At 52.8% G+C, this 12,761-nt stretch overlaps 1 protein-coding gene across 2 annotated transcripts in view; it reads left to right on the top strand.

Annotated features, from left to right (window-relative positions):
• Positions 1 to 12,761, top strand: part of Shisal1 (shisa like 1) — a 57,638-nt gene that overhangs the window by 23,522 nt on the left and 21,355 nt on the right. For both annotated transcript variants that reach the window (XM_051160124.1, XM_051160125.1), the window contains exons 2-3: positions 1,996 to 2,091; positions 5,118 to 5,331. In XM_051160124.1, the coding sequence (XP_051016081.1) occupies positions 2,025 to 2,091; positions 5,118 to 5,331 (281 nt within the window). In that variant the 5' untranslated portion in view covers positions 1,996 to 2,024. The remainder of the gene's footprint in view (positions 1 to 1,995; positions 2,092 to 5,117; positions 5,332 to 12,761) is intronic.

The raw sequence follows: 12,761 nt of genomic DNA, 5'->3' as shown, positions 1-12,761 counted from the left end.
CCTGGACTCACCCCAGACACAGCCTCAGCCAGTGCATTGGATTTTGCTGGGAGCGGGGACTGAGACAGAGGGCTGAGGTGGACGCCTCATGGCCAAGCCCAGCAGCTCTTAGATTCCCCCACAGCAGTGAGACAGCCCCACCCCACAGCCAGAAGGAGGGGGTGGGCATCTGGAGACCCGTACAGCCTCTTTAGGCCTCACCTTCCCTGAGTCTGTAGTGTGAGAACGCTGAGTGGTGTGGGGATTTCAGACGTGCTTTCTCCTCAACGGTGCATTTTTCAGAGCTGACCCTGTGGGTTTCCACATGGAAATCCTTTCCTAAATGTTCTCAAAAGCCTTAATCTCTGCTCTTCCTCCCAGGAGGGCCAGGGGAGGGAGGCCAGGCACAGAGCAATTAAGCAGCTTACAGCTCAAGAGGAAGTAGAAGGGAGGAGCAGGGTACAGAGGGGCCCTTGCCAAGGCCATAGGGGACATGCCACCATCAAGACTCACAGTGCTGAGCTTCGGTGACATTTATCTGATCGTCACCAAGCTTGTCCCCTCTCTTAGGCAAACTGGCCAAGATCAGCACCTGTCCCTAGAGGTACACACTACACACACACACACACACACACACACACACACACCTCCAAGCCCAGGAGAAGAACGGCTCTCCACATATATGCCTGGCCTAGAGCCAATTGCCAACCTCCAGGGTCATCCCAGTGGCCCTCAGTCAACCCTGGCTCTCTGATCCCTAGGAAGGCAAAGTACAATTCTCCCTTGGGGACACTGGTGACCAGGTGGAGAGTCCCTGAGGGCAAGGTGGCACCAAACTGGCTGCAGAAGGCTGAGGTAGGGTCCGGAACTGTGCCCTGGCCGTGGCCCCCTCCCATGTGGCACTGCATCATTTTTGGTAGCACACTTGGCTATTGTCCCAAACGGTCCTTAGGATGTTGATCTTTGCCGTGAGACACCAGAACCATGTGAAGGGGCTGGATCTGGGGGTGGGGTATACAGCCAGGCAGGGAAAGGGCACATAGGCTGTGGTCACCGAGCTCTAGGTCCCTTTCTCTACAGATAGGGCTGTTCCCTGAGTGGCAGTGAGCTGGATCACGCCATGTTTGTATTTCTGGGTCTCTTATTTCAGCAAACACAATGGCCAGCAAGTTCTTCCATTTGGTAGAGTGTTTCAGAGGCCTCTTTCCTTTCTTTTTTGCAGTACTGGGAATTGAACCCAGGGTCTTGCATGAGCAAGGCAAGCATTCTAACACTGAGCTAAATTCCCAGCTCATTGCTTTCTTTTTTTAAGGCTGAATGATACTCTACTGTGTATATTCATGTATATTGTTTATCCCCTCATGTCTGTGGAGACTTAGGTCCTTTTTGGCTGCTATGAGTAAAGGCTGTGAGTATAGGGTGTGAGTACACCATGGAGCCTCTGCCGTGGTCTGAGTCTCCCAGCACTGGCCCTTGTTCACCCGTAGATGCTGTGCCTTCTACACTGGGACACATGACATCAGGACAGCTTCCTTTTCCACTGTTTATTTTCTCTTTCATCGTCCTCTGTGTCCCTGGTGCCTAGAAGCATGGCCTGGCCGGTGTCTACTCTCAGGAAGGTTAATGGAAGTCGCTTTCAGACACAGAGCAAGGGGGGCATGGTCCCTAGCCCTGAGGAGGCAGAGGTAGTGGACTTGTCATCCCCGTCCTCTTGGGCACTTTGGATAAATGGTGAATTCACCAGCTGAGCCATCTGCATCCTTTGATTAAGTCTCATTTTGCTGTAAAAAGCAAAGGAGGTGATGGGGATGCAGGGAGTGGGGGGGGGGGGGGGGGGGGGGGAAGGTCACTCATTCCAGAGAGGAAATTGGATGGAGGTGTTTTTATCCTCCATTCACCCGCCTGCCCCCACTCCCAAAAGCTCCTGCTGGCTGCTGCCTGTCTCTCCTTTTTCTCCTCTGTGGGTAACAAAGCAAGTGTGAGGAAACAGTTGCCGAGACTCTCTGTCTTACACAGGCAGCGCCGGACAGGTCAATGCCAGCCGGATGATGACCAGTTGTGGCCAGCGGTCCCGGAACGTGCTCGCAGTATTTTCCCTGCTGTTTCCTGCAGGTAAAACTTCTGTGGGGATCAGGGGATGGGGGCATGGGGGCGCCCTTCCAGCTGGAGCTCTGTATGCCAGCAGGGCAAGGGTACCTTAGTCTCCCTCCTGAGGATGTTTCTCAGCCCTGAGATGAGCTGAAGCCCATTGGATGTTGGGGTGGGGGGTGGGGGCGGGCAGTGGGGCTGCCAGAAGCCTGCAGCTCACGTTTGCTCCTCCAGTTCTGCAAGTCAAAATTAGGCATTGCCAATCTACCTCTTTGATAGGTGAGAAATGAGAAACTGAGGCCAGAGAACACAGTTAGTAGAGGGGCCAGGATTCTGATCCTAGGCACTGGAGCCACGCCCTCCTGGTACTAGTCAGTCCCTGGGCTGACACCACAGGCAAACTTGGACTCACAGAAGTCATGCCCTTCATGCCTCCACACTAGAACTGAACCCGGCCGGACCAGAGACAGCCCAGCATGGCCAGCCAGGACCTAGTCTAAGCCTGGCCCTGCACAAAGGCTCATGTGGCACTGTCTGTCTGTGTCTCACCTTCTTTCTTCCTCAGTCTCCATATGGGTCTGTTTCTTTGTATCTTTTCCCACCTCTTTGTGTATCTGTCTTATGTAGCTCTCTGTTGTTTTTGCATCCCTCTTTCATATGTCTCTTTTGTATCTCATTCTCAATCGGGTGTTATCTCTCTGTCTCTTTCTGTCTGCTGTGGGTGGCTCTCCCTTTCCTCTGTGACCTGCCCCCCCCCCCCCCCCCCCCACCTCCCCCCCCCCCCCCCCCCCCCCCCCGCCACACACACCATTGCCAAGCCATTGCTCAGGACTGGAGGCTTCCTTCCTTTATCCTTTGCTTGGGATGTAGCTCAGAAGGAAATTGTGAAGGGGCCGGGGTGGGGATAGGACTCCCAGGAGAGCAGAGCAAAGGCTGAGCTGAGGCCAGAGTCTGGGGCTAGCACCTCCCCAGCCCTTCCTCATGTAATGGAGGGCCTTTGGTCCTTACCTCCCCAGCTCTTTCCCATGTGATGGGGAGAGGGGGAGGGAGGGCCGTTGGTCCTCATCATCGTGCGTGCGTCTGAAGACCCAGTCATCTCTTGTTACCAGTGAGGATAAGGATTCAGAAAAGGCAAGTGAGTGGCTGAGTGAAAAGGCAACTGAGTCGGCTTGGACCACCAGAACTGGGGGTCACAAGTGCTGGGGTACTGGGACCCATGAAGGCTTGAGGCAGTGAACCTACATCCACCACTGTGCAAAGAGCTCCTTGCAAGGGTGCTGCCAATCTTTCTCCAATGAGGGGAGGAGGCCATGGGTGTTCAATCCCGGTCTCTAGATCTTCTGTTCCTGGTCACTGGCAAATGACTATGGCCAGAGCACCCAGGCACATTTATGGGTCTGTGAGCTGAGTCCTGGGGAGGACCTGCCAGTCTCACCACTGAGTCCACAGTTGTTTCTGCCAAGGCCTGACAGCCTCCTGCTATATCCTGTGTCTCATAGTCAAGAGGCCAGTCCGAGAGCCAGACTTGGTCTTTCAGCTAGGCACCCTAGATGTCCAGTGTTCCCAGGTGCCCACGCTGAGCACACAGAACCATGACAGGGCTTCAACCATGTAAGAGCCAGAGGACTTGACTGCTCTCCTCTGCCTCTCACTGTTACTCTCACTGTGTGCAGTTGCTTTGGGGCAGTGGTCCTCAGCCCAAGTACATAGACATCCCTGGGGCATGGGCTTGCCAGAATAGATCGTGTCCCACCCTACCCTCATCCCACAGCTGTCTATGGAGGCGCCAAAGAGCTTCCGTTCCGACTGGCATTTTTGGTGAGTCAAGGGTCTGAACCTCCCTTTTCTCCTCTGTATCATGGGAGTAGATGGGACTTGGTGTTTTGCCTCGCTAGGATATCACACCAAGTGGCCTCTGTGTCCCTGGATAGGCTCTTCTTAAGATCAAGAGTGGGCTGGAGCCTGGAGAGCCACTTCCTCTCCACTGTGTTCACAGAAAGAGGAACTATCCATCAGGGAAGGGCCTTTGGAGTAACCCTAGGTGCCAGCTCGCAGGGTGCCCGCCCCCTGCCAGCTGACCAGCTGGGGTCCCATGCAGTGGTGCTGTGTAGGCTGCAATCTAATAAGCTCTCAGGAGCGCTTCTTGTGGGAGCTCTAAGAAGCCAGGGCCTTTGTGCCTGAGATTTGCCTGTGCCAAGAAGCCCCTTTTCAGTGATACAAATTAGATACAGTGAGCCCTTTATGAAGATACTAATTAAGCCAGAGACAGCCGCTCCAGCTTTTCCATTGTTGCTTTGTTCGCATTCGGTCCTGTTTATCACCATCAGCTCATCCTGCTCTGCAGCAGAGGAAGCTGAATAGGGGCCTCCTTCTGTGGTCCAGGGAGGGAGGAGCAGGGGCCAGCACAGCCCTCTCACTGTACGTTTGGGACCTGGCTGGGCTGTAGGACAACAGCGTCTAGAATCTAAGGCACAGAGGAGCTGGTAATTTCAACATAGGTGGGTCCTGGGTCCCACACTCTTTTGTGGCCTGACACACAAGAAAGCCTGGGTCATACCCAAACTACTCTGAAGCAAGCTGGGGCGGGGGGAATATGAATGAATGAAGGAGCTGGCACTGCCTTGAGTTCTGTGTCACTCCTACAAACCAGCTCCACTAAGTCCTTTAGGCCTTCTAGCCTCAGTTTCTCTACCTGAGAAATGACATCACAAACCCACCTGCTAGGGTGGCCATGTGGATTAAGTGAGGAGCCCCTCAGAACTAGGCCTTTAGGTGCTGAGTCACTATGAGCTGAGATGCTCACCTATGGGTGAGTTTCAATGAGGCCAAGGAGCACTCAGTCTGGGCTACTAGGGCTGTTGTTGAGGCAGAGCTGGGGACCAGGGGTCCAGTAGGCTTTGGGGAAGAAGTGAGGCTCTTTCTGGACCATGAAGAGTTCCTATGGAAGGCAGGGGCCAGCAGGACCCTGGAGCTGGCTGCCAGTCCCTTCTGCTCAGCACTTGTGGGCTGCCAAAGGGATCCCCGGTGAACCTGGTGTCTCTGTCTTCCAGTCTTGTCTGCACACTTCCGGGTCTGTGAACCTTACACAGACCACAAAGGCCGCTACCACTTCGGTTTCCACTGCCCCCGGCTCTCGGACAACAAAACCTTTGTCCTTTGCTGTCACCATAACAACACGGTCTTCAAATACTGCTGCAACGAGACGGAGTTCCAGGCGGTCATGCAGGCAAACCTCACAGCCGGCCCCGAGGGCTACATGCACAAGTGAGTACCAACCCACCTTGCCACACACAACTGCTCTGGCTACTGCCCATCCCTTCCCTGGGGATGCTCCTGAGTCAAGGAGGCTGCAGATGCAAGGAAGCGGGCCTTGAGGGAACTTTGCAAAGACTTCAGGCAACCTGGTTCTTGGCCTGACGGCTCTCTGAGCTTTACAGTTCCCACCTGAGAAACAGGCATAGGGTTCCCACCTTGTCACCTGGCGGGCCTGCTGCGGAAGATGAGTGGGAAGATGAGTGGGGCCAAGTCTGTGATGCTTGAAATTCACCTGAACTGTTTGATACCTTTGTTTATCCACTTTTCATTTAAAAATATTGGTAATAGCATTGATGCTGAGATTGATCTTTGGTGGTGGTAGTGGTGGGGTGACGGTAGTTAAGACACGTTGAGATCAGGTCTCCAAAAGGAATCTGTTGACAGAGCAGCAGGGACTATACTGAGTGGAGCATGGCCGGTCAAAGCAGGACACACTTCTCTTTGAAGAGTTGACTGTCCTTTACAGGGTTCAGGGCCATTGACTTTCTTGTGTGCTGCCTGTTGATGTGGTTTTGCTTCTTATTTTTAGCAGGAAATCTTTATATATGAAGGAACCATCTTATGATCATAGGACACCCATTTATTTGTTATGGCGTCTAATGTTTGCCCTTTTAAGAAGGATCTTATCTTCTAAGATCATTGAAAAATTCTGTCTTATATTTTGAGTTTCAAATTTTGCCTCCCAGTCTCACTTATTCTCATGTATGTTTTCTGACAAGAACTGGATTTTATTATCTTTTCCATACAGAGAGTGTCGTAGTTTCTTTTCCCATCGCTGTGGTAAAATACCCTGACTAAAGCAACCTAAGGGAGAAAGGGCTTGTTTTGTGTCACAGTTCCAGGGAACGCAGTCCCACCGTGGCAGGGAAGACACAGCAGCAGGCGGGGGTGGGGGGGGGGGGGAGGGTGGCAGGGAGCAGAAAGAGAAGGAAGCTGGCTGGCCACATTGTACCTGGGAAGCAGGAAGTGAGGAGGAAGAGGGTCTGGGTTACAAGGCCTCAAGGCCAGCCTCTGGTGACTTGCTTTTTCCAGCAAGGCTCCCTGTCTTAATGGTTACATAGCCTTTCCCAACAGCGCCACCTGCTGGAGACCAATGTTCAAGCACATAAGCCTGGGAAGAACATTTCACCTCCAAAGAGCAACAAAGCTCCATGTCCTTGCTGAACTGTCTGCTGGTGTGACATTCAAACTCATCTTGTGCTGTGACATGCCACCTGTGAGCCCCAGGGCAGTGTCATAGCTTTGTGGCCTTTGCTGGTTTATGTCATATGCTGGTGTTACACTGTGTGAGCTGTGGACTTCTGGTCTGTCTTTATGTTTCTGTGGTTTAATTGCTCCGGGCTCTTTTGCACCCGAGTTCTAGACCTTGCTCATGTGATTCTCCTGCTTCATCCCTGCCCCCCATCAAAACAACCCCCCAAAATCCTATTAGCACTGGCTGCTTCAGTTTCTGAATTGCGCCTTGGCTTAAGGAACAACTTTTTTTTTTTTTTTTTTTTTTTTTTTTTTTGTGACATTGTTTCTTTTTCAGTTTTTGGCATTGACTGTCTCCTCCCAAGAATACACAGCCTCTTCACCCATTGACTCACCTTTTCTAGGCAAGTGTTCCGCCACTGAGCTAACCCCAGCCCTTCAAATGCTCTTTTGTAATGCTTTTGATTTTCCTTGTAGGGAAGCCGTGCGTGTCATCTGCATTTGTTTCTAGCTTGTTCTTTTCATGTTGTTCTCAGAAATAGCCTCTTTCTTTTTACCCTTCTGACTACAGATGATAAAAATTAGGGATCTTTATTCATGAATTTTGTCCTCAGTTTTCTTAACACTTTTTCAATCAATTCTCTCCTGTTCGCAATTATGCCCCTAGAAGCGATAACTCTGTGCCCACCGCCACCCCCCCCCCTTCTCTTTGAAGCAGGAACTCACAGGACGGCCCCAGAACTCGCATGCAGCCTCCTGAGTCCTGAGAGCACAGGATGGGCTTTGATGCCGCTCTTGATTTCACATTTTGTGGCCTCGGGTTGTTTTGTTTGTTTGGTTGGTTGGTTTGGTTTGGTTTGGTTTTTCAAGACAATGTTTCTCTGTGTAGCCCTCACGTCCTGGAACTCTGTCTATAGACCAGGCTGGCCTTGAACTCACAGAGATCCACCTGCCCCTGCCTCCTGAGTGCTGGGATTAAAGACATGTTTGTTTGTTACTTTTTCTTTTCCAGCTGCATAGGCTAGTATCCCTAAAACCGGTCAACAGTCAGGCATTCTTCTTTGATATTATTGGAAGCTTGAAATCCTTTCCCAGGATGCACTAGGTTGACCCCTGGGGTTGAAGCATTTTTTTTACTGCATGGGGATATTATGGAGAGGCTGTTGATAAGATTTATGGTAGTGCTGGGAGCAGCAGGGCTGAGGAGCCGAGCCTCTAGCTCTGTCTGATGCTGAGGCTTGAGGCTTTGCGCTACCAGACTCTGCTCACGCTGGGGAAGGTGCCTCTTTGGGTGGGCAGGAGACACGGACTCTCTATCATCCAAACCTCTCCTCCTCCCACTATGGCCGGCACTGAGAGCTCCTTTCTCAGATGCACGGTGCTTCCCCTGAATATCCTGCCATCTGCTAGGGCCTCGGAATAATCCTGTGTGTGAAGCAGCTCAGCAAGCCCCGTCCATCATAGCGGGGCTGGAACCAAGCCTAGAATTTGGCCTAAGCCTTTCGTAAGATCATGGGCTACTCCATGAGGGGGGAGGGTGGTAGGAGAAACGAGAGTGGGACTCCAGGGTGCCACAGGTGCCCCTGGGAACCAGGCAGAGGCTGGGCCCCACTACTAGACTTCCTCGATAGAGGTCTGGCGCCTGGGGTCTGGGAGCCTTCCTTAGAAGCCCACAGGTTTCTATAATCTGCTCACACAGGGTTTCCCACAAAGCAGGCACAGGGGCCTGGCTGTTGCTGCTGGCTGCCAGTACAAGGGCCTTCCCCCAGAAGGAGTGGGAACAGTAATGCTCTCTGAAGCTTAGCTTGAGTTTTTGTTCTTCAGCCTTCAGAAGCATTCCTAGGGTACCAGCCTCTGTGAATCTCCATGATGTCTGTCCTTCTGTGCAGGCTGCAGGGACTCCCAGCCACAGCCAGTTTATATAGGAGAACAGTGGGGACCACAGCCATCCTAGGGCTCTGGATGCCCTCTTAGGAACTCTGGAGTCCTCTATCCTCAGAACTTAAGGGAGAAGTCCAGGCAGGGATTCCCCCACAAGGCACCCTGATGTTGGGGTCAAGATATTCACTCTGTGAGATCACCTTGGCCTCGTAGGACCATCCTCAGCCTAACTCTGGGCAGACCCCTTACAGAGGAGGAGGGGACAGGGATGAGGTTGGCTTCCTAGATGGGACAGGGCTTGCCAGCCAAGGGCAGGGCCTCCCAGCTAGGAATGGGATTTCCTAGCCAGTAATGGGCTTCCCAGCCATGGGTGGAACCTCCTAGCCAGGGACTCGGCCATGTTGGGGCCTCCCAGTTTGTTAGGACTGGTACCAGAATCTTCTCCTGATTCACAAGGACAGTTCTTGGGATGAGGCCTCTGGGGAGCTAATCAGTCCACAAAAGCCAGTATGTGGCCTGAGAGGGAATTAAGCACCACAGAGGGGGCATGGGAGCCCTCAGTCAGGGACTTTGTGGGGGAGAATCCAGGCCCAAGGAGCTGCGGCAAGGCTTGGCTTCCATTAGAGTCAGTAGAAGAGGGGGTGACAGGAGGATGAGTCTTGGTGAGCTGGAAGTCAGGATGATAGCCTGAAACATGGCCAAAGAAGGTCACTGTAACGTGGGCTCACAGTGTGGAGACCATTTATGGATATACTATCTTTTCCGGCCTTTGCCATACCAGGGTCACAGCCACCATGGGCCTCATAGACCTTCTGAAAGGAAGAAGGGAGGGACAAAACATGTCGATGACGCCTCTTGTCCTAGACCCCACCAGGTAATGACAAAAGTTGAGGCTGGAGACACAGAAGCCTTGTTCTGTCATTCCAGCCGCATGTCCAGGAAGTTGAGCCTTATCACATCTCCACTGAGGCAGGAGACCCAGAATCTCAGGCAGACCCAAACCCTGGGGGTGCCCAGCCTGATGGTTCAAGCTAGCTGTGACCCCAGAAGGCCCTGTTCAGAGTGCAGGCTCCTCCTTCTCCACGGTGAGTCAGCAGGAGGTGGTGGGCTGGTGACCTAGCCGAAGCTGCCTATCTTCAGTGCCTTATTTACTTGTGGGTTTTGTTTTTGTTTTTTTGTTTTTTTTTTAATGAACAGAGTGGTATGTGGCGGTTCCGACTGCCTGGCAGAAAGGCAAGCCATGAAACGATAGGAGGCTGCTTTTGCCAACTCTACCACCACAGCAAGATGCCTGCTTCCAGCCATGCATGCAGCCAAGGGCCAAATGAGGGCCAGCCAGGCACCCTGCACCCCTCCCAGGCAGGCCTTTCCCCTGACAAGTCATAGAAGGCCTTTGCTCAGAGCTGTGGGAGAGAGCAGTCTCTCTCTGCCTCTCTCTGCTTCTGTCTCTCTCTGTGCCTCTCTTTCTCTGTCTCTCTGGTGTGTGTGCGCGTGTGTGTCCTGCCTCCAGGGACAGGATGCCAGGAGGTGGCTTGGGAAGAGGGGCATGCAGGTGTTGGGATCAGGTCTCCAGGAAGACAGCAGTTGGCACTCCTGGGCTTCACAGGCAAGTTAAGGCCTCTTCTTCCTAGCCTCTGCCAAATCTCGCCTTTCTCAGGGTCATAGAGAAGCTCTGGCAGTATGGAGTCCCAGCACCCTAGTTACTGCATGTGGTCTCTCCTGTGGCCTCTTGGCATCTTGAGGCATGATTTGCACTCCAGATCTTGCTAGCCCGAGTAGGGTGGGGACCAGTGGGTCTCAGTCCTGTCAAGGCTTGTCAGGTGTAAAATCTCCTTACACACCATCATCTTTGTGAGAATCTTCTAGAACTGTCATGGTTTCTTGCCTGGACACCCCTTCCCCCAACCCTATAAATAGACAACCCTCCCTAAGACTTATCTGCCACCCATATTTGCATGTGAATGAGCTCAACAGCCAGAGCGGAGGCCCAGAGAGGGTGGAAGTGTGTCTGAAACCACACAGCACACAAAGCCGCAGCAACCACTACCCAGCTGTCACCTGGACCCAGCTGTGTGGAGGTGACATCCTCATGGGACACTTGCAGCACTGCACATGGAGTGTCAGGGTCCAGGCTGGGGTAGTGGTCCCCACCTAGGGCAGGATGGTTTGTGGCAGAGGGAAAGGTGCCACGGTGAAGTCACGTATGGCATTTTGTGGCTCTACTAGAAATGGCCACAGTGCCTCTGCTCACGTAGCTCTGACCAGTGCTGTTCTCATATCATCCAGTTCCACCTCAGCTCTGGAGAGAGGCATCTGCATGTGTGCTCAGGGACTGAGTTGTGTCTGGGTGGGCCACTGGGTCTAACTGGCTCTTGCTTGCAGCATGCTGCCTCCCTACCCTGTGGCCCAGCCCTTTGGTTAAGCCTATTAGCAGCAGGGCCAGAAGAAACAATAGCTGACACCACTGAGACACCCTCCTGGCAAGGAAGGGGGCATTTTTGATACAAGTGAGCTTTACCTCCCAGGTTACTAAATGCAAGGCTCAGGCCTGTGCCACCCATGGCTGCACCAGCCGACCTCTGTCTTGATGTGTAACCTTAGGCAAGGCCTAGACCTATTACGAACATCCTCTGTGGTTGTTTAGATACAGGGCCTCATTCTATAGCCCAGGCTAGCCATGAACTCAAGATCCTCCCAAGTGCTGGGATCACAGGTGTGTGCCACCACACCTGGCTTCCTCTGTTTCATATGAGCCTCTCCTCTCTGGTTTCCTCTCTATCTCCTTTTTGACTTGTTTGAAACAGGGTCTCATGTAGCCCAGGCTAGCTACCAACTCTCTATGTAGCTGAGAATGACCTTGAAGGCCTAATCTTCCTGTCTGTGCCTTCCAAGTGCTGAGATTACAGGCATGTGCCACCATGTACCTTTCATGCGGTACAGCGGATGAATCCCAGGGCTTTGTCGAAGCACACCAGAAAAAAACACTACCAGCCGAGCTGCAGGCCCAGGTCCCTTCCCTTTCTCTTTTGCCAGTTTGCGAAGCCTCACGGTGACACCCTCAAAGTAAGATATGTACTCACTCCTATTTCGAAGCAGAAAACAGAGGTTCATCTCCCCAAGACTATGGAAAGTGAATTTTGAAGAGCTGAATTTGGGTCCCAGTGGCCAATGTCTCCGTTGTAAGGCTGACCAGACCATTTCACAGTGTGCTCTGTGTTCTCGCTTTGTGGATAAAGTCTGCAAGCGTCTATACCCATTCCCACCCAGCCTAGCAGGGATGCAGCAGCCAGGGTCTTCCTGCTATGACTGATGGGCTAGACCACAGCACCTTTGACTTCCGGGTGGAGGATAGGGTGGGGCAGGAATTTCCATCCCAGGCCAGGCCAGGCCAGGCTGCAGCTGTCTGCTGATGTCAGCTGACGTAGCCTCTCTGCTCCACAGACACACTGCGATTCCTCCAGTGGGAAGGTTCTATTATCGCTTTGGAAACCCCAAGGAAGCTGACTCTCTCTCTCTCTCTCTCTCTCTCTCTCTCTCTCTCTCTCTCTCTCTCTCTCTCTCTCTCTCTCACACACACACACACACACACACACACACACACACACACACACACACACAGACCCACATGCAGCGCTTGCCACTGTTTGAGGCTGGGCGCTCACAGATGCCCCCACCGCAGCCTCTGCCTTTTATCCTCGCCCTCCACCGGCATCTGGATGTAGTTAATTTCCAGATTGCATATTTTAAATTGCATTTTAAAAATTAAAGCCTCAAATCCTTGCAGCTGGCAGGCCTTACAGAGCATGGCCTGGGGGCTGCAAGCTGTTGTGGAGAGGTCCTGGCACTCCACCTGCCACACACAGGGCATGTTCCCTGTAGGCAGCACGTTCTGTAGAATTGGGAATAAGTAAACAGACAGGCGGGGATACTGTCCTGCTGCAGAAGCCTAAAGCCAAGCCGTACACGCGCGTGGAACGGAAAACTTTCATTAGACGGAATGCTTAGGCGAGAGGGGACGGGACTCGTTTTTAATTCCTGGCACAGGTGGGGCCAGGGTGAGAGTACGGAAGCCGGGGACCCACTCTCTGATGTCTGTTTTAGATTTGACCTTAGGATTTCTCAGGATTTAGCACACTCTGAGGTTGTAGGGACCTGGCTCCAAACTCCGTGCCTGGAGTGGAAATCCCAGTTCCCACCCTGTTCACTGTCGGTGTGCCATTCATACAACTGTAACACCTGGCCAGTTCTGGTCAGTAGCACACCCACCCATGTCCTCACCATCCCCAGTTCTCACTGCTGGGTCA

The sequence above is a fragment of the Acomys russatus genome, chromosome 17 (genome assembly GCF_903995435.1).
Source record: "Acomys russatus chromosome 17, mAcoRus1.1, whole genome shotgun sequence".
NCBI lineage: Eukaryota > Metazoa > Chordata > Mammalia > Rodentia > Muridae > Acomys > Acomys russatus.
The sequence above is the reverse complement of the archived record's forward strand: the minus strand, read 5'-3'. Positions and strand labels throughout refer to the sequence as shown.